Here is a 26,732-nt window from a genome sequence, read left to right on the forward strand (position 1 = left end):
TTCACCTGAAATGCATGTTTTTGGAACGTGGGAGGAAACCGGAGTGCCCGGAGGAAACCCACGCAAGCACGAGGAGAACATACAAACTCCGCACAGGAAGTCTGGAGCTGGACAGACCGATATATATATATATATATATATATATATATATATATATATATATATATATATGGGCAGCACGGCGGCGCAGTGGTTAGCGCTTGTGCAGTTCATGTAATGGGAACCTGTCGTGGGTTAAAATCCAGCTCCAGACTTCCTGTGCGGAGTCTGTATGTTCTCCCCGTGCTTGCGTGGGTTTCCTCTGGGCACTCCGGTTTCCTCCCACGTTCCAAAAACATGCATTTCAGGTGAATTGGCCGGTCCAAATTGTCCCTAGGTGTGAATGAGCGAATGGGATGTCTGTCCCTGTGTGCCCTGCGATTGGCTGGCAACCAGTTCAGGGTGTCCCCTGCCCACTGCCCGGAGATGGCTGGGATGGGCTCCAGCCCCCCAGCGACCCTAATGAGGATAAGCGAAAAAACAAGACAAACCTAACTCTGCTCACAAGTGGTTGTTTGGGTCACTGGTCAAATCTAAATAATACCGAATGAATGCTCCTCAGCAGAGACAGACGGACACTTACTTACGTGGAGGGGGATTCAAGTAACGAGTTCATTGTAATCAAATATAGTGGAGTAAGACAACAGTTTTTTCTTCCCAAATCTACTCAAGTACAAAATATAGTGATTTAAATATATTCCTAGAAGTACAAATTGCCCAAAACTTACCCAAGTAAATGTAACGGAGTAAATGTAACACGTTACTATCCACTTCTGCTGGCAACACGTTAAAGTTGGAGTCATTTCCACAAAATGCAAACCTTTACACAATTAGCTGAAGGAAAGTATGCCAGGGCTCTCAAACCCAATTTACTTAGGGGCCGACAGAAATAGGGTCCGGGTGAGGCTGGGCCAAATCTGGTTATTCACAAGAAAAGCTATGATCAAAAAAAGACATAAGGATAATGATAATAAAGGAATCCATAATTTAACAAGGGCTGCACTAACATTAAAGAGACAGTGTGTGTGATTTGACCACTAGATGTAGCTGTGTTTTGTAGTGCAACCAAAAACAAGAGCTTGAAAGCACAAGGAAGAATACAAACTAAGAAGACTGAAAGTGACCATTAAATGTTTATTCAGTGTTTATCATTATTTTAAAAAAAAACTAACTCAAGGGGGGGGGATTTTCATTATTTATGATATTTCCCCCAGAAAAGTATTAGAATCGGTCGATTCTTAACGTTATTGCTTGGATCAGATCTTTACCATGTTCCAAGTATCGCCTACAGCCCCTGGATAAGACATGGTGGTGTTGATGCAGTTATTTTTAATCATGTTGAGTAAATGATATGCGATCTTGCATATTAAGGATTTGAGAAAGTAGAGCTCTAGTGGATTTGATTTATGGTATGAATTTCTTAAAGACACAGCCTGTATTTTTTTGGCCACTCGACGTCGCTGAAATGTGTGGTGCAACCAAAAACAAGTGCTGAAAAGCATAAGGCAGAATACGAACCACGCACCATTATACTGTATCTCCTCATTTTTAGCTAAGCCTTTTGCAAGTTTTTTGTTTTTTTCGCATACCCATAGCAGCAAAATGGCAGACAAATATGTCAGCTCTCTCTAGGTGAGGCCTAAGTTAGATAAATGCAAGTTTCGCACCTACAAGTATGAGGGGTGCCCAAAATCTCAGATGGGCGCATTGCAAGTGAGGTTCTCACTCTGGTCTCAACTCACAAAGTAACAGTATAAATGAATGAATGAATGAATGAATGAACGAATGAATGAATGAACGAATGAATGAATGAATAAATGAATGAACGAATGAATGAATGAATGAATGAATGAATGAATGAATGAATGAATGAATGAATGAATGAATGAATGAATGAATGAACAACGCAGGGTCAGAAATACCCCACTGGATTGAAATGGTTTCATCTATTTGATTCCTAGCGCTGCTCTTGCCCCACTCCTCTTTTGCTTGGCTAGTGTCAATTGCGGAGGCTCTGGTGAATTACGGTTTTACAGTACAGTAGTTATGTTGAACAACTATTGCAAAACCAATCAGAGGTGAGTAGAGTAGCCAAAAATGTAACTCAAGTAAAAATGCTGTTATTTCACAATAATATGACTCAAGTAAAAGTAAAAAGTAGTCTAGCCTGCTCGGCCTTCGACTGAGCCCTTTCTTTTTATTAAATGAAAAAACCTTGCAAGTGGTTTTGCAGATTTATTTTGTGTCATAATTTTATTAACAACAAAAAAAAGACAAATCGTAGAAAAAAAATCCCCTGGCTGATACTTTTGTTGATTTTTAAGTATGATTTTCGTTATGTTTGTTATGTTTCTAAAAAACAAAATTTCCAAAATGGCAGCAAAATCATACTCTAAAATGACTAATAACCCGTATCATCTCCTGAGCCACTGTAACCACAAAAAAAGAAATAAAATAACTACAGTACACTGTCCATTGACAATATGAAAATTGAAGCTAAAAACAACATGAAACTAGTGCCAGGGATTAATAGTAAAACATTTTCAAAGGACGGTGTGCCTCAAAAAAGGTTGAAAAAACATTGTTTTATATATATATATATATATATGGGCACGCCTACCGATCCGCTTTCACGTTGTACGTAGCCAATAAGAAGACAGTTACGCCATTACGTGCAAAAATACGTACTCGTTTGGGAAGCTTCATGTTTTGTTTCAGGCGCTCGCTAAGTCTGCACTTGTTTGGGAATTCTAGGTCATTTAAAGCCCGTTGGGAGTGTGCAAGACGCGGGTTTAATGCAACTTTGCGATCAAATTCAATGCAATCGTAATAAGTGTTAAACATGGGGCGATTTGTAGACTATTTGTAGGCAACGTTGCTAGCTTTCAACTGCGGTTTGCATAGGCTAACTTAAGATAAACAGGTAAGCACAATTGCTTAGTTTGATCGTTTAGAAAAAAGTCCACCTTTTTTTTACTTTTTAGTGGAGTGACTGGTTAGTCAGCTCTGAACTAGATTGAACGCGGTGACCTTCCAGGCTTAGTGTGTGTGTAGTCTACTCTCACTTCTTGAATGGATACTATAAGGATTAGCAGCTTGTTATGACGCCTACCGTTGTAAACGTAAAAGTAACACCGAGCAGTGTTGTCATTCAGCGGGACTTTTGTATTTTTGCACTTCTAAAGCATGCCTTACCGTTCTATGATTAAGTTAATTATTTCTGCAAATCACGTGGTTAGTCATACCTCCCTACGCGGAAGCCGACTTGGTTTAATTCACATTTTGTCACGGAACTCTTCAACCAAACCGAGATTTGGCTTCAAACCTGAAAAGGTAGCCGTGGTTACGAAGACGACGCGATATGAGTTCGAACAACAACGTTATCGTTATGCAGGACTCTCCGAAGAGGATCTCAAACACTTGGTAAGAGTGTATCCTTACTTTATACAAAAAAAACTTTAATATACTTCTTACGTTTCTTTAAATGTGATATGCAGCTCGCAATGAAGGGTTCCAGCTACAGTGGCCTACTGGAAAGACACAACATTCACACAAACAATGTTGAACATATTGTGGCAAGTCTTCAGTAAGTCTGTATCTAAACTTATTAATTACGGTTAACTTAACCTAGGCGAGTTTAAAGAAAGTGAATTGAGCCAGAACATTTATATTTTGTATATATCACAGGGGGCGGCCATGTTCACATTTGCCCTTGATTGTCGTTTTTAAATGACGTCACAACAATCGTGCGCAGATAACAACCAATCACAGTTTAGTTTAAAGGGGCAGTGTTTATTATTTAGCACCTCCTAGTGGGGAAAAAACGATTAAATTAAACCAATAGTGGTTTATTGCCATTGATATTCACCAAGAGCGATTTCAGGTTAAGAGCTTTGGGGTTTGCTGAGCACCCAGAATGTCTGGTTAAAAAAAAGAAATCTTCATTTACTTTGTGATTTAGGATCATTCAACAGTGTTCTGGGTGGTCAGTTCCTAATTGTGAACATCACATTACACTTTGTGGGTAGCAGAAACACGATTACGACACCGTGCCCAGTTTTTACAAATGTATTTCTAATGGAGCACACATGCGCACAGAAGAAGCATTAAACAATGATGAGACAATGATGCAAACTGATCAACCTTTTTTTGTTTAACTTTTTTCAAATCATATTTAAGCCTGTTCTTTATTAAAGAAAATAGTTTTAATAGTTTTTTTTTTTAAATAGTATAATTCTTGGGGGTGCTTGGGTTGATTTCGGGGTGCATGAGCACTCTCAAAAACCGACGGGTTACGCCCATGATTTCCAAGTCAAGTCACATTTATTTATATAGCCCTTAATCACAAAAATGTCTCAAAGGACTGCACAGGATTACAATTACACAATTACTTGATCTTAAACCAACATGCGGGCAAGAAAAAACTCAACCTCAGCGTGAGGAAAAAAGAAACCTTGAGAAGGGGCCTCACAAGTGGTAATCCCCCTTCCAGGATAACCAGGGTGAAATAGATTTAGCATTGCAGCACACAAACACAGTAAACATGAGGTAACATGTTGAAAATTTGTCCGGAAATTGCATTAGAGCAACGACGCCCCCGGCCTGTAAACTAGTCCAGAAAGTATGATGGCCACGACACAGCTTTCCATATGCCAGCTGGTCAATGCAGGCGTTGACATGCTTCAGGTCAGATGCTGGTCCACTGACTCATCTCAAATCGTCCTTCTCCTTCGTATCACCACCAGGCAGGCAGTCGGAAAAAGACAGGACAATACAAAATATGAGGTGGGCATCAATCATAAGCTTTGGAATAGAAGTGTCTTCAGTCTAAATTTAAAAACTTCCACTGAGGTTACAGATCTTATCTCCGGAAGCAGAGCATTCCATGGCACCGGATGGAGAACGCTCTCGAGCTTGCGGAGTCACAAGTAGACCGGCATTTCCGAGCGGAGGCTCCGTGCAGGAACATAGGGAGAAATTAAATCAGAGAGATAAGAGGGTGCAAGTCCATGCAAACATTTGTATGTTAATAAGAAAACCTTAAAGTCACATCTTAAGTGGACTGGGAGCCAGTGCAAGTTGGCCAATACAGGAGTAATATGCTCAAACTTTTTTGTCTTGGTCAAAAGTCTAGCTGCCGCATTCTGAACCAGCTGCAAACTTTTAAAGCTAGACATCGGGAGACCAGAAAGCAATACATTACAGTAATCAAGCCGAGAAGTAATAAACGCATGAATTAAAACCTCGGCATCTGATTGGGACAGCATCGAACGAATCTTTGCAATATTACGGAGGTGGTAGAAAGCTATTCTAATATTATTTTCACCTGTGACTGAGACGACAGATTAGGATCAAATATAAAACCTAGATTTTTGAGCGTGTCACTATGGGTGATATTACATTTGTCTAGGTTCAGGGCAGTGTTTGAAAACAACTCACGACAATGAGCTGGACCAATAATCAACATTTTGAGTTTTTTCTGGGTTAAGGCGCAAAAAATTAAGTGACATCCATCTTTGAATCTCAGTAAGGCAAGCCTCCAGATTTCTACAACTTAACTGTCTAGTTGTCTCCAGTGGCACATACAGTTGAGTGTCATCTGCACTCTGAAAGTTTTTACTTTTATGTTGTTTTATGAGACATATTGGGAAGGCAATAAAAGTTGAAGGGGCTTGTTTAGGTCTCACAAACTATTGTTGACTTTTGAATCGACACAGTTGTAAGGGAAAATTCTACATTAACTTTATCAAAATACATGGATTATCATATATTATTATTTTGCTGCTATATGTTCTTGCACTATTGTTACAAATTTGCAATGAACTAGTTTTCATTTCACTATTGCTACAATTTAGACCAGGGGTCGGGAACCTTTTTGACTGAGAGAGCCATAAAAGCACAATTTTTGGAAATTTGTTTCAGTGAGAGCCATATAATATGTTTTAAGACTGAATTCAATTAAATGTGAGCATAAAAAGCTTAATTTATTATTTTAAATAATGTTGTTATAATACTCACCATTAATGCGACTTCTGGTGCTACATGGATTTGCTGATGGTTTTGTAGTTTGGTTGGTACTTGGTGAGTTTAAGCTTCATGCAGGCATTGAGGCTTTCATCCATTAAACGTGATGGGAGGTTGGACTTGGATGTTTTTGAGATGTGAAAATGACTGCTCACATGAATACGTCGATCCAAACATTGTCAATACACCAATACTCACACGCCTCAGCGTGTGGTATGTGACTGGAAGCGCAGTCCAAGTTTTGAGAATCAGCTCGTCTTCGGGTTGAAGTTTGTTCATTTCTGTCCACATGTACTTGCTCGCCAACTCCGCTTTCTGTCGTGCAGTTCTTTCCAACTCTTCATTCAGTGATTTGAACTTGTTCATCCACATCTTCAATGCAAAGGCAGCATGGCGTGTGTTGAAGTGCCGCTTTACATTCAACCGTTTCATCGATACAATTTTGTCATTGCAAATTAGGCATACCTCTCCACAAAGTCAAATTCTTCGGTCCATTCGTCCTGAAATGTAAAATATTCATCATTTTTTTCGTTTCGCCGTCTTCTCTGTCGAAGGGTTAGCTTTGAGCTAATGACCAACAGCCAAGTGCCAAGGGACGCAAAAGGGGGCGTGTACCTGTGCCCCCAGCAACGGCCCAGTATTGGCCAACATAGGGTATTATCATCCAATTAAAATAATAGACAATCGCTCATGCAACCGGAACTCTGCACAAGACACGAGCAGTAGAAAATCGATAGATGGATTTAAACAAAAGATAATTTTTTTTAAACCCCAACCTCAGATTTGCGAGCCATATATTATCATCAAAAGAGCCACATTCCCGACTTCTGATTTAGACCATTCTCCAAGCACCCTTGTAAATATTTTTTCCTATTTATCCTGACATTTTAACTTATTTTTCTCTTTTAATTCTTAATTACGTTTTTAGCCTGGATTGCCGTGTCAAATCTAGCTGCAGACAATGTTCATCACATTGTTACCAATGACTAAAAAGACATTTCAGTCTTTTTATATAAACATGCATTTTTTAGAATACTTATAGGTTGAGAAATTGGCATTAGGAAGGATAGGACATAATTGTCCACCATCTTGCTGCTAAAGGTTCCCCAAAATCTCAAAAAGGCTGGGCAAAAAATAAGTAGTAAAATGGGGTGTTTTATTCACTTTAAGTCTTGGTAGTAGAGGTAAGATCTCGAGCCCCAACCAAGCCTGAAATTTGGGTCAGGCTGAGCATAAAATGGCAATTGTTGTGTTCGGATAGGGCCAGGACAGGTCGATTTCTCGCTGAATTATTCTCTTTCAATTCATCCACCCGTCATTGTTCTCTGTTTATTTTGTTGTTGTTGAGGAAACGCAGAGCAAGCACGCTCGGACACAGAAAAGCAGGCTTGCGGCAAGGGGGCCAAAATCACCCTCCTTTCCTCCTCCCAAGTCCTCACAAATACAACCAAAAAATTATGTTTGCTTGAGGCTCGGTCACTCAAACCAAGTTAATTGGTCAGGCTTGGGCTGGTTTGGGCTTTTATACTTGCGGGTCAGGCCATGCTGGATTTATTTTCTTACCGCTACTCCGTAGTTTGTAATTTTTTTTGTGCTCCTTAGCACTCGTTTTCAGTTGCAATACACAATACAGCATCACCTAGTGGGCAAATAATGCACACTGTCCCTTAAAAAATGTGTGACCTGTGGTTGGTTCTTACCTCAGCTTTAAACAACTCTGATGTCGATGTAAATGCCACCCATTCAAATATTGATCAAAATGGGTTGATTCCATCATAAATAATGTTGTATACTCTAACTATAGTCTCATCTCATCTCATTAGCTGTACCGCTTATCCTTATTAGGGTCGCGGTCTAACTATAGTACAACCGTTTTATATTTTTGTTTTAATCAGGACTTACTAACATTTTGTTTGTGGCTTTTCTTTTTTCTTGCACGTAATCCCATGTTGTAACAATGATTCTAATAATTTAATAATTTGCACGTTGTTGTAGAAATTGGAGGTCCGATAATCGAGAGAAAGTCTTCTCATAAGTGGATAAAAGACATAGGCTGAGTCCCATTCTTCGCACTTTCACTCGCTATGTGCCCTAGTCACTCGGTTTGCGCGTTCACGTGAAAATGGGGTGTGTCCCGATACTCTCAAGTCCGAGGCAGAAGTGACCTCAAACCATCTCGTAACCACTTCAAGACCGAGGGGGCTCCCTACCTCACTTGGCGGCGAAGTGACTACCCAGAAGTCTTTGCGAATTCTCAATATCAACAAACATGCCCGGAAAGGAACCGCACAAATGTAAGTAGTTTTCCACAACCACGCATGTATTTGGAACAAAATGTATTGAGATATCTTAGTTAGACGTAAATGCAATAGAAAATAGTATTTTCGCGTTAAAACACGAACATTGCAAAATCGCTACTTTACGAAGTGCACTAATCTACCAAGGGAGCTAGCAAAAAAAATCTTCACGCTACAAACTGTAAAGTAGGATAACTGTGCAGAAAATCACGGTTCAGCCCATCCCTGTTTTTATCTTAAACGAGTCGTGCTTATACATCTACATGGAGCATAGTCAGAATACCGTTCTGGACATAAGCCCTTGTTTACTGCACACAATTTCGGGTGTCGTGTTTTATTTACAATATGATTCTTTCATGTGAGATCAGAATGCATTAGTTTTCATCATGCATTATGAGTAATGTCTCCGAATTTCACGTGGAAATACAGTTGAAACAAATTACTATCACACAGTCCACTGCCTTCTCTGTAAACACATATTAAGTAAACTAATTACCTTCTCAAAATGTTGTCCAAATGTGGAGACAATTCTAAAGCATATGTGATGCTGGCCAATAGAAGGCTCTTACAGCCATAAGAATAACATGTCATTTTTTTGTATCTATTCACTATCAAATAATTATCCAGAACACATCCTATCATTTCCTGTCTCATATCAACTTGTTGAGCATCCTATACACAGTTGTTTTGTACAATACATCAGCATTAAGTAATTCTTGTTTTTTCCACCCAACCTAAAGGCCACTGTAGAACGTCCCGTGGAAGAGCTGGTCACCATCACAGCTACCACGCCATCCACACCACCGGGCACGTCGTTGGCACCTTCTAATCCGGCGCCAAACCCCAAATCACCCAGAAAAAAAAGGAAGCACGATACACTCCTTGACTTTTTGAAAGCGGAGTCTGCCGGAGCGAGGAATAGGCTCGAAGAAACTGTGGCCAAAACTGAGCGGTTCCCGTCCTTTTTGGGAAGCTCGTGGACAAATTTCCAGAACAGTGACATCTCTGCAATGTTTCCCTTTGTTTTATAAAAGGAATTTTTTTTATTTTTATTAAGAACTCAATGAAGTTCCAGTTTGTGTTTCCAGCTTTATGGAAGTATTGGTATATTTTTGTTAAAATTTGTGACACATTATTTATTTACTATTATGTATTTTGGCCCAATGTGAGTTTGTTTTTCTGAAAGTAAACTATTATTTAAGCTGGAGTGATTTGTATTTGTTTTCTGTCCAACAGTCACATAGTTCACACACAGTATCTCACATCATTATGAAATAAACCACCAAGGTGTTACTCAAAATGAAGATGTTTATTGAATAGTAATGCAGAAAAGCACATAATGCAAATGTGGGTCTGACTTCCAGAGCCTAAAATATGGCTTTTGGGCAATTTATTCCATATTAACTGTGGACAATTATTTGTACGGTGGACCAGGGAACCCTGAAGACCCGTGACACCACACGGTAGGACAGAGCGTGGACCAGCCAGTACACGTAGATCAGGACCTCCAGCCATGGCCCTGTTCCCTCTTTAGCAGCTCCTGCAGGGCCCACATAACCTTGCTCAACCTTAAGTCCTGAATGAGTTCTGACTCCACATCCAACCATAAGCACAGGATGGGAACATTCCTGTCCAACCTGTCCACGCTTATGGGACAGCCACTCTGGAACACAATAGATAACAAACAATTTAGACATAAATGTGGGCATAGAAAAGAAAAAGACCGCTTTAACTGTGATGTAAGCATCATGAAAAAATGTTGAAATGACCTTTTTATATTCAATGACAACTCTTTTGAATTAAATTCCTTATGAACTAAGGTTTTTGGGTCGTACAGGGAAGTTTGGTGACGATATTATGTCAGCTAAAGGGTCAGGTGGACTGTTCTTGTGTTTGTTTACGTTTCGTCATGTCACAGATTCAAGACCCCTACTATATGTCATAAAATGGCATTAAGATACTAATAAGTAGATTGCCATTTATGTCTACACAAACATAGGGTATTATGTGAACGTGCATTGTATGTTAACTTCTACAGTATTTGACCGAACGGGTCAATTTTTTTTAATGAGTGTACGTACCTTGTAAAGATGAATCAGCACTACATAGCGCCGAAGCTGTCTTCAGTATAGCACATTTCTCCTCCGTTGATTGGAGACACGGAAAAGATGATGAGCTTTCAGGCAATCGGTAATAACACAGCTGTAGCGGGCATTTTTAACGTTGCACGAACTCTCCAACTGACACACCACAGGTTGAGACTCGAGTTGTTTACATGTGACGTAGACCAATAAGTCACTGAGGTCTACAGCCAATTAATATTACCGCCATCGCCTGGACAGGGGTGGAACCTTGCAAGTCTTGTCCAAACCATCTCCACTTTGCACTCCACCGGCGGAGGGCACTCCTCTATCGAGGGACCTCACTGGAGGGTCCTCAGGGCCGAGTGAGAGAAATGGGATTGGGCCATAGACAGGAGCCCGCTTCGTTATGGAGGGAGATGTCACTTTATTGATGCGTCAATAAAGATCTCACAGAGCTAGGAACATGACAATGTATTTAAAGCTGGTAGTGACGATTAGGCTTCGATTGAGTACACCCCAAAAGGCGGTCCTGTATCACGTATCAAGTACAGAGCGTCCCGTCCCTTGCACGCTATCTTCAAGGAAACTTAATGTCTGCCAAGAGTATCTTCAAGGATGTCTACCCAGCCTTTTCCCACAGCCGTTTCCCACACCCGTAAGCAGTCCTTCCAAATTACTACATTTCTACCTGTAAGCAAGTCTATTCTACATTTCTACATGTAAGCAAGTCTATTCTACATTTCTACATGTAAGCAAGTCTATTCTACATTTGCAAGTGTATTTGCCACAACATATCCCCCCCTTTTTTTTTTTTTTTTCTTCTGTTACCTTATCCCCCCTTTTGGGAGTTTATACTCCCATTTTGAATGGAAATTAAAATTGAAAATCAATACAGAGTTGTGGCAAAGTATTACAAATCATAGATATCAATACACGGACAGAGTTTACGCGAATCGAAAATAAAATACAATTCTGGCGGTCAGCCTGCTGTGATCATTCTAACTTTCATTGTTCATGTTTCATTTACAAAAACCCCCAACACTCCAAACATCTGACCCATGCACTAACCCCCCCTTCATTTATCTTTATCCGTACATACTGGATTATACACGTGGACCGTCGACGGTTGATCGGTACGTGATAAAGGTAAATGAATAAATGAACTGATAAGTGAGTGATAACAAATTTCGGTAACAGTCGTCGATACATTCCAAGATGAGTGCATGACTGGATAGTGATATCCACATTGGCCTTTGGCCTGACCCCCGTGAACAATTTGAAGACCATGCATTGTCGTATTCGTCAACGGGTGTCGTGAAGTCAGATGTTGGAGTGAGTGTTCATCCCAGCAGGCATCACGCTCAGTTTCCATGCAGCGAAAAACCCGGAAGCGACGATGCATCCTGACCATCCCAGACAGCAGCTTGCTCCCCGGCAGTGTGACATACCAACAAAAGAATCACAATCAGAAACCAATATATTTGTTGCTGTTATTCCTAGTGCTATATAGTGCGTTGCGTGTTTAACAATAGTGCTAATTGATATCGTATTCAGTCCAGATCATCATATGTGTCTCTTTCCGCAGATGCTCCATTTTTTATTATAATGTAGACTGACTATTAACGTTGCCAGATAAAATTCAAGGCGTTGAATTTAGTTGAGTCTTCCTCACTAAGGAATAGGCTTGGATACTTAATCACTAACCGTGCTCATTGAGCTTCTGCCACCCTAGTATTAGCCACTACTGTCATTTGTTCTCCAAAAGTCTTAAGAATTCCTCTTTTAAGAATAGGTATGGCACAGAAACACAACAAACACATAATTATTACGACAGTTAGCACAAGAATCTCCCCTTTCGCTAACATACCACCCCAGTACCCAAATGTAGACGAGAACCAATCAAAAGAGATACTGTTCTTTTCAGTATTTACTGTCACTTCATTGCTCAACTCACGAATCTTCGACAGTGCTTTTGTGAAGCTTCCTGCTTCGGCTGTGTATAAAGGTATATAAGTACAGCATTCCTCCTTTATCATATGACACACGCCTCCTTTACTGGCTAAGAGAAAATCGCTTTGCTCTCCTACTGCACTAAAGGCCTCGTTAATGTAATTAATGTAATTAATAAAACGTCGTTGGTTGTAATAAATCAATAAATGTAATTAAGCCATTCTGTTTTGTAATATTACAACATTTCTTCTGTGTAATACTTTTCTATCCGTCCAAAATTTCGTAATTTGAATCTCAAAAAACAGTTATATGGAGAGCTTATTCAGAAGACAATTTTTCATCAATTTCGGAAAAAACTAGGTTTTAACTTATTTTTACGGAATGTCTCAACTTCCCCCCTGAGTTAAAACCTAAGTTCACAATCTATGTCTCTCTTTCGTCTGACTCATCCCATAATACTCGGAATTACAGTAATTCAACTTGTCTTCTATCGCAATTGCACTATTTATACACGTCCTTCTACTCAATCAAGGAAGCAAGGTTTAGGGCGCTCTTAGGAGAGGGATGACTGAGTATGGGCGCCAAGAGTGGACTGAGAGTGAGATCGTGGCCACTGTGTTGTGCGGTGCAGAGACGATCCAGTTTTATTAAGACGACAGCAGTGTGCGTGTGTGTGTGTGTCGTATCGATACTAATAACTAAATGGAGTGGAATGGAACTATGATGACTATAACATGAAACCAAACGAGACGTCACGCTCTATAGAGAATTTATCGACCTATTTCATCATCGCCTACAATCAGCACAAAATTTTTTTCCAACATTCTGCTTCTTGAAAAGAACCTAAAAAGAAATCCGTCATTAAAAGCGCAATTAACCACCAGTCCATCGTCCCAAAAACAATGGTTCTAAGTCAAGGGTGGGCAAACTTTTGGCGTCACGAGCCTGGGGACACATCCAGTTTTTCTCATTTACAGTTATGATGTTATATTTCATTATATTTATTTCATGTTTATCTATTTTGTGTATATGTATGAACCCCTACTGAACACCAGCATACCTTCAGGGCAATTGCAGTTGACTCAACAAGGTTCGTTTGCTTTCGGAACGGACTAATCCCGTTCCAATCCAATTGATTCAAATTGATAATGTGTTTCGATTTACAATAGTTTCATCATTCCATATTTACTGCTAGAACCAATTAAACTTATAAGTAGAGGTACAACTGTGTCATTGTAGCTGTGCACGTATGTAGTATTTCTGTCATGTCTAGCATGGTCGCCGTGACGACCGTCTAATTTGCGTGTGTCCTTCTTAAGGGCTTGCCCGTTCTGAGTAAAAGCCTGTTTTATGAGTATTCCTAGTCTGAGTTCCTGTTTGCCTGTAGGCCAGTTGCTGTTTTGTTTTTTTCCTGAGCGTTGGACAATTTTCCTGTTAGAAGTAACCGGTCGTTAAGCGATTGAGTTCTGGTCCGCTCTGCACTTAACTCAACCATTTCTGCAGTAGTATCTTATAATATTTACAAAATAAGATTAAATAAGATTCTGTAATATTTTCGAAGTCTGTTGTAGTATTTTTGAAGGATTTTTTTTTTTAGTAGCATTAGTATTAATGCCGTTGTAGTTTTGTAGCAGTATTCTTGCAGAATTTCTGTAGTTGGTCTTTTTAGAATTATAGCCGTACCATATACTATGTCCCGTTTTCCAAGCTCTATATTCCGTTATCTAGTAATTTCATAGAATTTCTGTAGTAGGATTTACATTATCGTAATACTTTACCATCCCATTTCTTGTTCTCCTTTGGTTTACTGCACATGAATGGCTGGATTAAACCCTAGAGGTTTAATTCTGACCCAATTGTGGAAAAATGTATTTGATAATGTTACTTCCGGCGCCGTCACGAATGGCAGCCATTCCAGCAGCTCCCGTGTTATTTTCGCTACTTTTGTGATTTATTTATTTGTTTATTTATTTTTGCTTACTTTATCAGTGCCTTGCAACACTTGGATTACTTTCTATCCTATGGATATGGGTTTCAACTCGCAAAAATACGTACATTAAACAACACCACCTACATTGGACATTACCGAATCTTACTGCAATATGTATTCTGTGTAGCACTATTTAGTTACTCTATATAACATGCTAAAGTGGGCATTTGCACGTCACACTGGGTATTTGTATATTGTATTCTTTTGGCTTTATTATTGTATTGTTCTCAGCTCAGGGATGCTGCTGGAAATGTGAATTTCCCTCAGGGGATGAGTAAAGTATCTATCTATCTATCTGATTAATTCGTTCACCCCTGTGCTCAGCATCTTTTTCTATAATAAAATTTTATGTATTGCGTGGTACGTATCTTCTTATTCTAAAGCAAAACAACATGTTATGTCTATGTTTATTTGCCTTCAATTAGATATTGATCCTTTTAATTTCCTTTTATTTTTATAGCTTATCTATAAAAATACTGTTATATGTTTTGCACAATGCTGACAACTTCTTTTTTGCACTACAATGACTATTTTTCACCAATGCATATTTACACAAACCTCAACTGTATTTAACATTCTAAATGCACATTCTTGTGTAAATATTGTATTAATTATAACTATAACCTTATCTTTTCCGATCCTTTACCTAACTTTGAAGATGGAGTGTCATGCCAAATTAATTGTCAGTTACAATATGTGAACTCGTTTTGTAACTATGTCCGTAAAGGTATATTCCATTCCATCATAAATGGTCTGGATTTATATAGTGCTTTTCAAGACCCTGGGGAACTCCAAAAACACCACCTAATGTGTTGTTTTTCATACTTTTGTCTCAAGTTTTTCATACCCAATTTTCAGCAAATTATCCTTATTTAAATAACTTATGTTGCATGTTTGTCTTAGTGTTTCTTTTTCCTTTTCTTTCAGAATTAAAGCAAAACAATATACTAGGTTAACTTTTTTGTGTAATTCAGGGGCACTTAGAGTCTTGTTTTATCGTGCTTACATACTGAGATGTTTTAGTAAATTAGCCAGTTTATTCAATTTCTAAATTTTTCTCTAAAATTAAGTACTAGTAGACATTAATTATCTTAGTTTAATTAATTTCCATTCATTTCCCATGCAGTTATATTTTTAAATCACCATGATATGTCTCGAAATCCATTAATCCGTTATTTTTAATTCCCTTAATCCTTTCCAGGATTGATCAATCTTTTTCTCATTGTCTTCTAAAACAAAAATGCTCTTTTCCATAGACATTGTTTCATTTTAACTTAACCAAACCATAAGTCAGCTATTGTTTCACATTTATTAATCATTTGTCGAACGTAACACTCATTCTAAAAAATTCAGTGTGGAATCAATTGTCCTAAAAAACTGCCAACTCGAACTCAATGTCAAAAATTTCTAATTGTCTTTTCATCCCTCTGTAATCACAATCTCTTATTGTTGATTCGATATAAAGCAATACCTACTTGCCACTTATGAATTATCTTGTCGACTCGTATTTATTTTATATTACTATCTTAATCTTTTATTCCGCGCAACAATCTTCGTTTTTACGCAATTGTCTTAGTTCCCTTTGTTTTTCTTTTTCTTTTCTTTTTAAAAGAAATATTTCATTCAGTGACTGAAATAGCTTCAGCTACGTTATTAATGATTTCTAGTCTCCAATTTTCTTCCCTGTGATAATATGTCGTCATTTTCAAACTTCTTTCAATTTTTTGATAATTCGAAATCATTCATACCACTAGTAATCTATTATTGAATATGAGAAAAACTAAGGAAACAATCTTTTTATGTATTACGCCTCTTTTGAATTTGTCCATTTATAACCAACGAAAAGATGGACACTGAAATTATGGACGGTTTCCAGTCGTCTTCTTTGTTTTACTCGCCCTTGCTTTATTAGGAGCATAACTACACGTCTTAAAAATTCTTACCCTTTTGCCATTCGCATATTCAACGAGAGACGATTAGTTTTGTTACTTAAACATTCTTTCTTTTTAAACTATTCTGTATAATTATCTTGTATTATACACTCAGTGTTTTCATTTCACCATGTTCCTGTGTCCCAGATGCATCATTCATGCTGGGGACGCAAACTTTTCCTTTAAATTGTCATTATCATTTAATTCCTCTATAACAAAGATTCAACGCATTACATCATCGTTACTTTGGTCTTGCTGTATGAGATTTTATTTTTCTGCACGCCGATCTTAGCTAATGAGATCTCGTCGCTTCGAGATTACGTCATTGCTGTTGGTAATTGGTTAAGTCAGTCTTTTTCATTGGACAAAACTGCTTTTTTCTCAATTTATTGAAGAGAGCCAGCTCATAAATGCCCTTTTTGCACTTAACTTGGTATTTAGTTCTGTAGTTATTTATTTTTAATTGATGTAGTGTACTATGTCTTTGTTTTAAAGTACTATATTGAATCGTTAGCTTTGTGATATTGTTTAGTATACCTCTAGGGCACAGGTGTCAAAGAGGCTGCAGGTTGAAATATGAAACCCAGGTGCCTTGAACAAAGACATTGTTCTGTATTTCTTTCGCTTTCTCTCTCTCTTTTCCACCCCTTTTTCTCCCACTCTGTCTCTGTCTCTTTCACTCTCTGTGTCTCTCTTTTTCTCTTTCTTTGTTATTTTTGTCTCTTTCTCTCTCTCTCTCTCTCTTTTTAACTTCTTTTGCTCTACCTTCATTTTTTCCATTTCTCTCTTTTCTCTTTCTTCCTACCCTTCACTCTTCCTTTTCTCTCCTTCTGTCTTTCTATTTCTCTTTGGATTTCTTTCTTTCTCCCCCTCTCTCATGACTTTTTATCTCTTTTGTTTCTCACGCTCTCTCCCTCTCTCCTTTTCCTTCCCTCTTTCTCTTTTATTTCTCCCTCTTTCTCTTTCTCTTGAATGTACCAGTCAGGCCACCGACAGAATGTTTGTTCTATCGTGTGGCCCCCGAGTTCAAATGACTTTGACACCCTTGCTCTAGGGGCATTTCTCTATTACCGTATTACTGTCGTAGTATTTTTACGGTACTTTCATTCAGCGATTTTAATTTTCACTGTGTGACGTTTTGAGTGTCGAGCGACTTAAAATTCGACTCTCTCCCGCCGTCACTTATGAGTGCTGTGGCTCATTTTGTCTGTCATCTTGTCTCAAATTATTGATTCAAAACCTGATGCAAGCCAAGTTATTTTGTGAAAATGTCAAAAATTCCTACAACTGAAGATACTTACGTATTTTTATTATTATTATTATTATTTACTTTTAGCACAGGCGCTGGGCAATGGAGCAAAATGCGCATGTCCTGTTTATAGTTCCTAACACTTACCCAATCAAAAACGTTTGAGTTTCTTTGCTACAGCTTCTGGATAAAACGTTCGTTCTCGGTTAAGGTTTTTTCCTGCGAGTTTTTATTAGAAATGTCTTGATAGTGAACCTAAATCGTTTAATTAGCTTTCTTACAAAGTATTTTTAGCAACTTACATCCAAAACAGGGACCGCTGGTGTGACTACGTGACTGTAAACTAGAGTAATAATTAGAAGAAAATAGTGCTTCTTTGGGCACTGTGACTCTCCTTATTTATCCTGTTCAGCACTTTTACTTCGGTTGCACTCCACAGTGCAAAGACATCTTGGGGTCAATGTATACACACTGTCCCTTTAAAAAGATTTCGAGTGCATGTTCCTTATGAAACCATATTCTAAGAATTATTTTTTACACATTTTCGTCATATCTCACATTTTTTCTTTTTTCCTGTAATATTTTTGATTTTGGTACTTTCGAGCTTCCATACCTCAGGGCCATTGAGCCCTTCATGAGGTAAAATATACTTGTACTTTCCAAATCCTCAACCGTTTTGGCATGTCATACAGTAGTGTCACACTTAACCGGGCCGCTGTCTCTAGGATGCGTCATGGTCTGCAACTGCAGCGTCGCTCTTTGGATCTCCGGTTGCACTCTCGGACCCGCAATTTCCATTCGCCGCTGCGATTTCTCGAGCTCTGCTCCTAGTAACAATCATATCAGACAATTTATTATCACACACAGCTTTGTCATCCACATCTTGTTTTCCTAATTTTAACGTTACTGCCCTGTTGATCTTGCTTGGTCTCGTTGACGGTGGCAGCGTGAGCCGTGGTACAGTGGTTCAGATGGTACCCTTTTGAGCTGCCCTCGACCTGGACTGCGGCCAGCGTTGCCCTCACGACGGTGTACGGTCCCTCACGCCTCGGATGGTTCCTCTTTCGTTGAAACCTTGTTGTAGACGAGATCCCCTGGGACGTCTTCTCAAATGGTTGTTCGACCCTGGACCCTTGTCTCTTAACCAGCCGGTAGATGACAGCCGTCAATTGTCTCATACAGTCTCTCAGTTCAGTTTGTAGTTGCTCAAGTGGCGGCCCCTTATAGGGACCTCCCAGATGCGGCGCTGGTCTGCCTGTTAGCATTTCATGCGGTGTTAAATGCGTGATCCAATGAGTTTGCATGCGATAACTCATCAGTGCTAACTGTAGCGCATCCCCTCAGTCGAGCCTAGTACTCACAAAGATCTTGTTTATCTTTGATTTTAATATTCAATTTACTCTTTTCCACCATCCCTTGACTTTGTTGATAAACCTCACCGAACCGTTGTTTAATGTGTAGTTTTTGTAAGATGCCCTTCACGACCTTTTGAACAAATGTTATCCGAGCTTATTTCTGACGGTATGCAAAATCGCGGAATAACTTCTCTAATCAAAAACCTAATTACTGTTCCCGCACCTAGATCTTTTGATGGCACTGCTCCTATTATTCCTATTACTCCTATTATTATTATTCTCTCCGTCTACCGTGGCCTGTATCTGATATAAAGTCAAAGGTATTCCCCTGTTACCTATTCTCCTTAATAATCCTCCTGATGCTCCTGCATCTGGAGACACATCACCGTTTTCCTGGAAAGCAGATTCAAAATACAATTTTAGCAGTATGTCTGTGTTAAAAATAAAATAATTCACAATCCAAACGTATCAATATCCCTCAGATTTGTAAACACTACGTCAATCAACAAGATTCTAGCGTGATTCAATGCAGACTCGTGTTGTTCGTTATCACCGCCTCGTCGACGGCCTTGGCCGTCTGGCTCAGTCCATCGTGACGTTCCACTCGCAATCCGCTGCAGGAATGTGCGCATGAGCATTATCAGTGCCACACTGACCTTGGCGCCCAGTTGTCTACCTCTGTCTCCTCGAAACTGGCTGCAATCAGTTCAGATTGCCACCTGCTCACTGTTTGAGGACAGCCTGGATGTGCTCCAGTGTCCCCACGACCCTGCTGTAGACAAGCGGCGCAGACAACGGATGAGTGAACGTCTTTGTTTGTTTTTTGCCATCTTCAGCCCTTTTCAACAGTCCGTCTGACTTCTGAATCCTGTTAAATCGGTTATGTTTACAAACTCGGATGTTTAGTCTAGGTTAAATGACCATGAAGAGATCACCTAAGCAATTAAATTCTTAAATTTGTCATGGTCTTCCTCAAGATCGAGTAATCTGCCCCTCATTGTCTTTTGAAAATGCTTGCCAAATTGTTTCCTCAATTTACCCAAACTATACTTATCACGTTTATCGGAACAAGATCCCACAAATCAAAAGGCCACACGCAAACGGAGCACTTGACGAATTAAGTAATCCCTCCACTTTTTTTTTTTTTTTTCCATACAGTAAAGGAGCGAAAGACGGGGGAAAGACGGGGGTGGGGCGGGAATATACACGGTTGAGCTCAACTCACACAGAGCGAAAGACGGGGGAAAGACGGAGAGTGGTGGGGTGGGGGTGAGCTTTGGTTGCGAGAACAACCCACAAAAAGCAAGACACTTTAACGCACATACAAGACCGTAAAACGTAGAATAAGCAGTCACTCCATCATTCATCCATGCTTCCTTAACTCCTCTCCCAACGCCAAACAAAACAAAAAACAAAAAACAGTTAAGTATAAATCACCCGCGCACACATCCACATACAGAGAGACGCGCACAATTAACGCCAGCTGGCACACACACCAACATTCCCGAATGAGACGTCTCCCAGACTGAAAACATGTCAGCAATTCTCACACATTCTTTGTATCGCTTGTTTCTATGCGAATATATCTTAATAATACAACATCTGATTACTGCTCATTTTTCTAACGTCGGTATAACCTTTCAGATTGTAGAAAATGGCGAGGTTCCATGCACCACACTTTTTCTTAAGTGCAAGGTTACATTTCCCTCCCAAATCATCAATCGACTAGGGAAACACATAAAACATGCCCCGTATTAACCATATATAGATCGTTCACTCTCGAACTGTCACTTTAGCAAATGACGACGTCTTATCACAGCTTCACACAGATCTCAAGACAATCATAAATAAACAAATACCGACGCCGCTGCACCATTTTATCCAGGTTTTCAGGCAGCCCATGTCCCAAAACAGACAGGATTCTTTGAGCTCAGAACTCCCGTCGGACATAAAAATCTCAACTCAGTCTATATATCTCATCCGTCCGAACTTGGGCCTGACTACAGACGGAAAATCCCACGTGCACGAATTTTCATAATTTAGCTCCGACGTCACAGGCTCCCGTCCCCCCACGTATCTCGACAAGCAAATTGAAACAAGGAGAGAAAAAACTATCCTTACCTCAACCGCTCATTCGAGACCGTTCCACTGAGAAGTCTTTTCCCTTTTCTGTTTACTTAATTAGTGCCAATCCACGTTTGGGCGCCAAATGTTGTAGAAATTGGAGGTCCGATAATCGAGAGAAAGTCTTCTCATAAGTGGATAAAAGACATAGACAGGAGCCCGCTTCGTTATGGAGGGAGATGTCACTTTATTGATGCGTCAATAAAGATCTCACAGAGCTAGGAACATGACAATGTATTTAAAGCTGGTAGTGACGATTAGGCTTCGATTGAGTACACCCCAAAAGGCGGTCCTGTATCACGTATCAAGTACAGAGCGTCCCGTCCCTTGCACGCTATCTTCAAGGAAACTTAATGTCTGCCAAGAGTATCTTCAAGGATGTCTACCCAGCCTTTTCCCACAGCCGTTTCCCACACCCGTAAGCAGTCCTTCCAAATTACTACATTTCTACCTGTAAGCAAGTCTATTCTACATTTCTACATGTAAGCAAGTCTATTCTACATTTCTACATGTAAGCAAGTCTATTCTACATTTGCAAGTGTATTTGCCACAACAACGTCACTTTTGATTCACACTGCAATACTGTATATCAGTGTTTTTCAACCTTTTTTGAGCCAGGGCATGCTTTTTACATTGGAAAAAATTTGCAGCACACCACTAACCAAAAATGTTATAAAAGTAATAGTATGTTTTATTACAATATAATTTATAATACCCCCAGTTTTTACAGCACAGACACTGACAATGACATAATATTTGCAGAAAATGATTCATAAATGGTTTATAAAATTTTAAATTTTAAAAAGTGACATTGGATAATTTCTCACGGAACACCTGACGATCTCTCACAGCACACTAGTGTGTCGTGGCACAGTGGTTGAAAACTGTCAAGCTATTTTTATCACAGCCTTGAAGGTCATATGTAGTTCTTGTGTGCCACTGGGTTCATGCTGGTGACGTCTGACCTCTTGTTTCTCTAGAAAAGAAGGAATCGAAGTTAAAGTGGTAAAACGGGGTGAATATGATACTGACACTGTGCTGTGGGCAGATGCCATCATATCGGCTGGAGGTAAGAATATGTGTATTGATGTTGCCAATAGATAAAAAATTAGAATATGCTTTTAAAATTCATGTCGGCACTGTGACGCTCTCGGCGACATCACGTGCCCATGAGTCCGTTCTAAAAATAGACCTAATGACGAAATTTCAATGTCTAAAATGTGATTAACTTGTGTTGCGATTCTTCACAAAAAATGCATTTAAAGTGATGTAAATTCAAAACCTAAAGGTACAAACATTTAAAAATAAAACAAAAAACAATGTAATCAAAATAGCAGAGTTAAATAATCTGAGAACTCTGACGTACACAGGGCAGAAGTGAGTGCGCATGACAATCGCAGCCTCGGTCTTGAGCGTCGCAAAAGAATGCAAATCGAGTTCTACAAACTTAGACACGGCGGGAAAAGGAATAAACCGTAGACTTTTCGTAGTGAACGGGAGAAAACATTGTTTTATTAATGTGAAAGAAAACTGTGTGTGTCTCACTTGTGGCACGATTGTGGCTGCTGCAGATCGGCACAACATGGAGCGCTACTTGAGCACTTGTCATAAAAGCTTCTGTGCTACCGTAACTGCTGGCGAACAGATTAGGCCTGCTAAATGAAGGCAACTTTGGGCAAACGGCAGTCTCCTTTTACAAGGCCGGTAAAAGAAACTTAAAAAGCAACCAAAGCCTCTTTTAAAGCCACACAATTTTTTTATAAAGAGGAAGAAGGCCATTTTCAGACCTGAAGTTCTTGAAGAGGTGAACCAATAACAACACGTTGGTGGCACTAGTTCAGTACCGTGGCAAAGATGGAGTTAAAATACTGAAACTCTTAAAAATGTGTTAAGTTTAAAAGATATGTTTTGTTTTAGGGGCTGTGCATTTAGTGATTAGTAGAAATGTGATATTTTTATTTAATTTAATTTATTAAGATAAATAAATAGTTTTTGGTTAATGTTTGCATTAGTTTGTATTTAAATCCAATTATAGCTTAAAGATATATTTTAGTTGAGTAAATGAGAGAAAATTGCTGTTATTTATTCCTTTTTGAAGTAAATTTAACCCAATTTTGCCTAAAACAGAAGGCTTCTGTTTGTGCCTGAATAATAGCTGCTTTTTTTATTTAATGTTTTTATGATGATTTTCATATAAAGGACATTTGTCATTCGATCCTGTTGAAAATTAAAGAATACTGATAGAGCCATAATAGAATTTAGTTTTATTCATCTGATAATAATAGAATGTATTTGTTAGGTTTTCAGTAGGTTAACTATATGAGGCATTTTAAACTGTTCAACATTCGATCATTCTGGCCCTCGCCTTGTCGCCAAATGTTTTATTTGGCCTTCCATCCATCTGACTTTGACAGCCCTCTTCTAAATAATTTCTGACTATAAATGTGTAAAGTTGCTTTTCCTGGCCCGTAAATGGAAACACTAACAACTTTTTCAGCTAACTAACTATAAATAATTCATTTTATATAACTGCAGTTTGTTTTGTTAGGTGACGGGACAATGCTACTTGTTGCCAGTAAGGTGTTGAGCAAGGACAAACCTGTTGTAGGAGTAAACACAGACCCTGAAAGGTACGTCAAAGTAGAATTCTTGTTTGAGATTGATTTGTTAGGAACGTTTATTAAAATGAAACCGAATCACAAGACTGTTTCTTTTTTTATTGGTCTCAGGGGTCTCAGACTTGATTTAAAATGATTGGATAACTTCTTTAACAACAAATTAGCTTATGCGATTAATAAATCAATCTGAAAATATGCGAATATAATCGAAAAACTGCACAAGGGAGATTGACACCACTGTTGAACTGAATCTTAAAGGGCAGTGTATGTTAGGGTTGGACAATTTTGGGGAGGAAAAAAAACCTAATAGCGATTTATTTATTATTATTATTTCACAACAACATTGCAATTCAAGTGCAATTTTCTATTCTAAAAGAAAAGTGCATATTCTCTGCTAGCTTTGTTTTTGTGAGTGCTTGATAACATTGTGTTGCCCCTTCTTATGGTTTCTTTATTTTGCTCATTCTGTGTTTTTTCCTTGCCCTAATGCAGGTTTCAGATCAGGGGATGGTGTAATCGTAGTTCCATAGTCTATGCAGCCCTTTGAGACTTCTTGAGATTGAGGGCTAACAAAAACATGACTTGACTTAAATGGCATTTCTTTAACCTTTAAGAAACAAGCACCTTTTTCTGGGAATCTTTATTAGGGTTGCTGTTTGCTCACACGAGGCTCACAGGTGGGAGTGTACCATAACATACTTATTGCAAACTTTGCGTCGCCTTTACTGGCTATTCACGTTTAAACTTGCCTCTTATTGGCTGGCGCTGTTAAAACACGAACTGTGACAATCCTGGTTGGTCGAACACTCAATCACTCACAAACATGGAACTATATATTTTGGTTTGAACAAATTTCTTGACACTAATAAGAGAAAATAATCTTGACAATCTACATGAAACTATAAATTTTGCTTGCCTTGGTTATAAAGCACAACCTCACTGCTTCTGTGATGTCATAACACACGACATGAGTTTGACTTATGTGGCTGCTTCTGCTTTTAACCACTAGGCTGCAGGTGAAATTTAATATCAGACTATTTTGCGAGATGCTATGTTCAGAAAGTTGTATTCTTGCTCAAAAGGTTTTTGTCATATTATTTTGTAAGACCCTGGTGGGTAGACAGTCTAGGGATGTCTGGTGGCATTCTCCCACAGAAGATAAGTGTTGTTCATTTTAAATCCAAACACATTAATCTAGTGCATTTTTTGGCGCAAAATTAAGAGGCTAGAACTGTGATGTACGTGTGCCCTTGTAAATCATAAATACATTAGCTATGAAAGGCAATGACACAGGAACCAGGTCAAACCCACATGGCATGATAAACGAGACAGGAGTTTAATGCAAACAAAATCTGTTCGTCATCTAATTAGACTAAAAACAACTAGCGGTGTTCTGTTGCTGATGCGGTACCATTTTAAGCTATCATATTGGCGGATAAGGGCGGCATGGAGGCTGAGTGGTTAGCGCGTCCGCGGCACAGTTCTGAGGTCATGAGATAAAACCTTCCTGTGTGGAGTTTGCATGGTCTCCCCGTGCTTACGTGGGTTTTCCTCCGGACACTTTGGTTTTCTCCCACAACCAAAACATGCATTTCAGGTTAGTTGTCCGTTCCAAATTGTCCCTAGCTGTGAACTGAGCGACCGAGTTGTTTGTCTCTGTGTGCCCTGCGACTGGCTGGCAACCGGTTCAGGGTGTCCCCTGCCCACTGCCCAAATATAGCTGAGATGGGCTCCAGCACCCCCGCCACCCTACTGTGGAAAAGCGGTGCAGATAATGGTATTGATTAATAAACAGACAAAATCACAGATATAAATGTTAAATCAAATTAAATGTGATACTCATGTTGGTTATTTGGTAAAGAGCTGTATTAACCTTCGTGGCATGCTTCCCCCCCCCCCCCCTTCTCTTGGTGACACAGCGTGTGCCAGTGTTCATTATTGGGACATGAACTTTAAGTGTGATAACTCAGCCATTTATTTATATATTTTTATTTCCAACCCCTCAAAATGTTCAGTGGAATGTGACCTATCCAAACGCAGATAGTTTTTCATTCATATATTCCTCCCCCCGCCCCTTACGACGGTACATATCCTAAAAGTGACTGTAATATAAAAACAGACATAGTTGAAGCAAACATCTGACGACCCTGTTCCTTTTGACTTGTACATGACAGTTGAAATAAGAAGCCCTAAGTATGCACTGAGTTGCTGTGTGGTGATAGTGTTCCTGCACATTATTGTTCTCTCACCTTGTAAATTAGTAATTGCGACTATGTGGTCAATAATTTCCTCTGTAAAAATGAATTGAATGCGGTGCCTGGGCTACTGATTACTTTACTTTCAGATTTAAACAGCTGACCAACAATAGTTGAGAGTCGAACAAGTTTATATTTGAATTTTTTTCCACGGGAATATTTGACGTTTATCTTTCCCATGGCAATCAATCAGGTGTTTATCCTTTGAAGCAGCCCACTAGTGCTTTGGCTGTGCCAACAGGCACAAAAGCAAATCAAGTTCACGACACTTCATTTTGCAACAACAAGGTAGAAAGCATAATATTTTTTGCAGAAGTCTCCGCAAAGCAAGGCAAAAGGACTGTCGTGCACGTTATGCGCCACGGTGTGCAATACCAGCGTCATGGGAGCTGCAGTCAGTGGTTTGCATGCAAAATCATTTATAATTATATTTGGGCTTTGGCACCACTCAACAATTTTTTTTCTTTGCAATTTACTGGGCGGCTCTAAAGGAAAAAAATACAAAAATCCTGATAAATGCATTGAAATACTCCAGGTTAAACTTTATGAATTATAATAGATGTCAATACGTCCCAATAGTGTAAATAGCACACTTTGTGTATACCATTTGGGTGGCTCCTAAATACATTGACATAAAACTGATTCATAACATCTACATGCTCTCACAACCTGCGGGAAATGTGAGCCCCCAGGTGTGTACTTTTCAAAGCTTTCTTTTTGATGAACATACAAAGAGCATGAAAAAGTAAATAAATGGCACCTGCAAGCCACAAGGGTTAAACATCAGAACTTCTGCTTTTTTTGTATTTTCTGCTA

The 26,732-nt window shown here is 39.1% G+C and overlaps 1 protein-coding gene and 2 long non-coding RNA genes across 4 annotated transcripts in view; 2 read left to right on the forward strand and 1 right to left on the reverse strand.

Annotated features, from left to right (window-relative positions):
- The first annotated feature begins 2,729 nt into the window (after window positions 1–2,729).
- nadk2 (NAD kinase 2, mitochondrial) overlaps window positions 2,730–26,732 on the forward strand; it is a 33,362-nt gene continuing 9,359 nt past the window's right edge. Inside the window, exons 1-4 of one of the 2 annotated variants that reach the window (XM_088319715.1) lie at window positions 2,730–3,462; window positions 3,537–3,625; window positions 22,024–22,112; window positions 23,592–23,673. In XM_088319715.1, coding sequence (XP_088175841.1) covers window positions 3,226–3,462; window positions 3,537–3,625; window positions 22,024–22,112; window positions 23,592–23,673 — 497 coding nt within the window. In that variant the 5' untranslated portion in view covers window positions 2,730–3,225. The remainder of the gene's footprint in view (window positions 3,463–3,536; window positions 3,626–22,023; window positions 22,113–23,591; window positions 23,674–26,732) is intronic. The other variant, XM_088319716.1, reaches the window with a different exon arrangement.
- On the forward strand, window positions 8,120–9,660 carry LOC148351109 (uncharacterized). The gene is made up of 2 exons (XR_015853055.1): window positions 8,120–8,357; window positions 9,101–9,660. It is a non-coding gene; the product is annotated as an uncharacterized LOC148351109 (long non-coding RNA).
- LOC148351110 (uncharacterized) lies at window positions 9,651–10,625 on the reverse strand. Its single transcript, XR_015853054.1, has 2 exons — window positions 10,442–10,625; window positions 9,651–10,023 (listed from the first exon to the last, which is right to left on the reverse strand). It is a non-coding gene; the product is annotated as an uncharacterized LOC148351110 (long non-coding RNA).

Source organism: Urocampus carinirostris, chromosome 16, assembly GCF_059441175.1.
Source record: "Urocampus carinirostris isolate Australia breed hairy pipefish chromosome 16, RoL_Ucar_1.0, whole genome shotgun sequence".
Classification (NCBI taxonomy): domain Eukaryota; kingdom Metazoa; phylum Chordata; class Actinopteri; order Syngnathiformes; family Syngnathidae; genus Urocampus; species Urocampus carinirostris.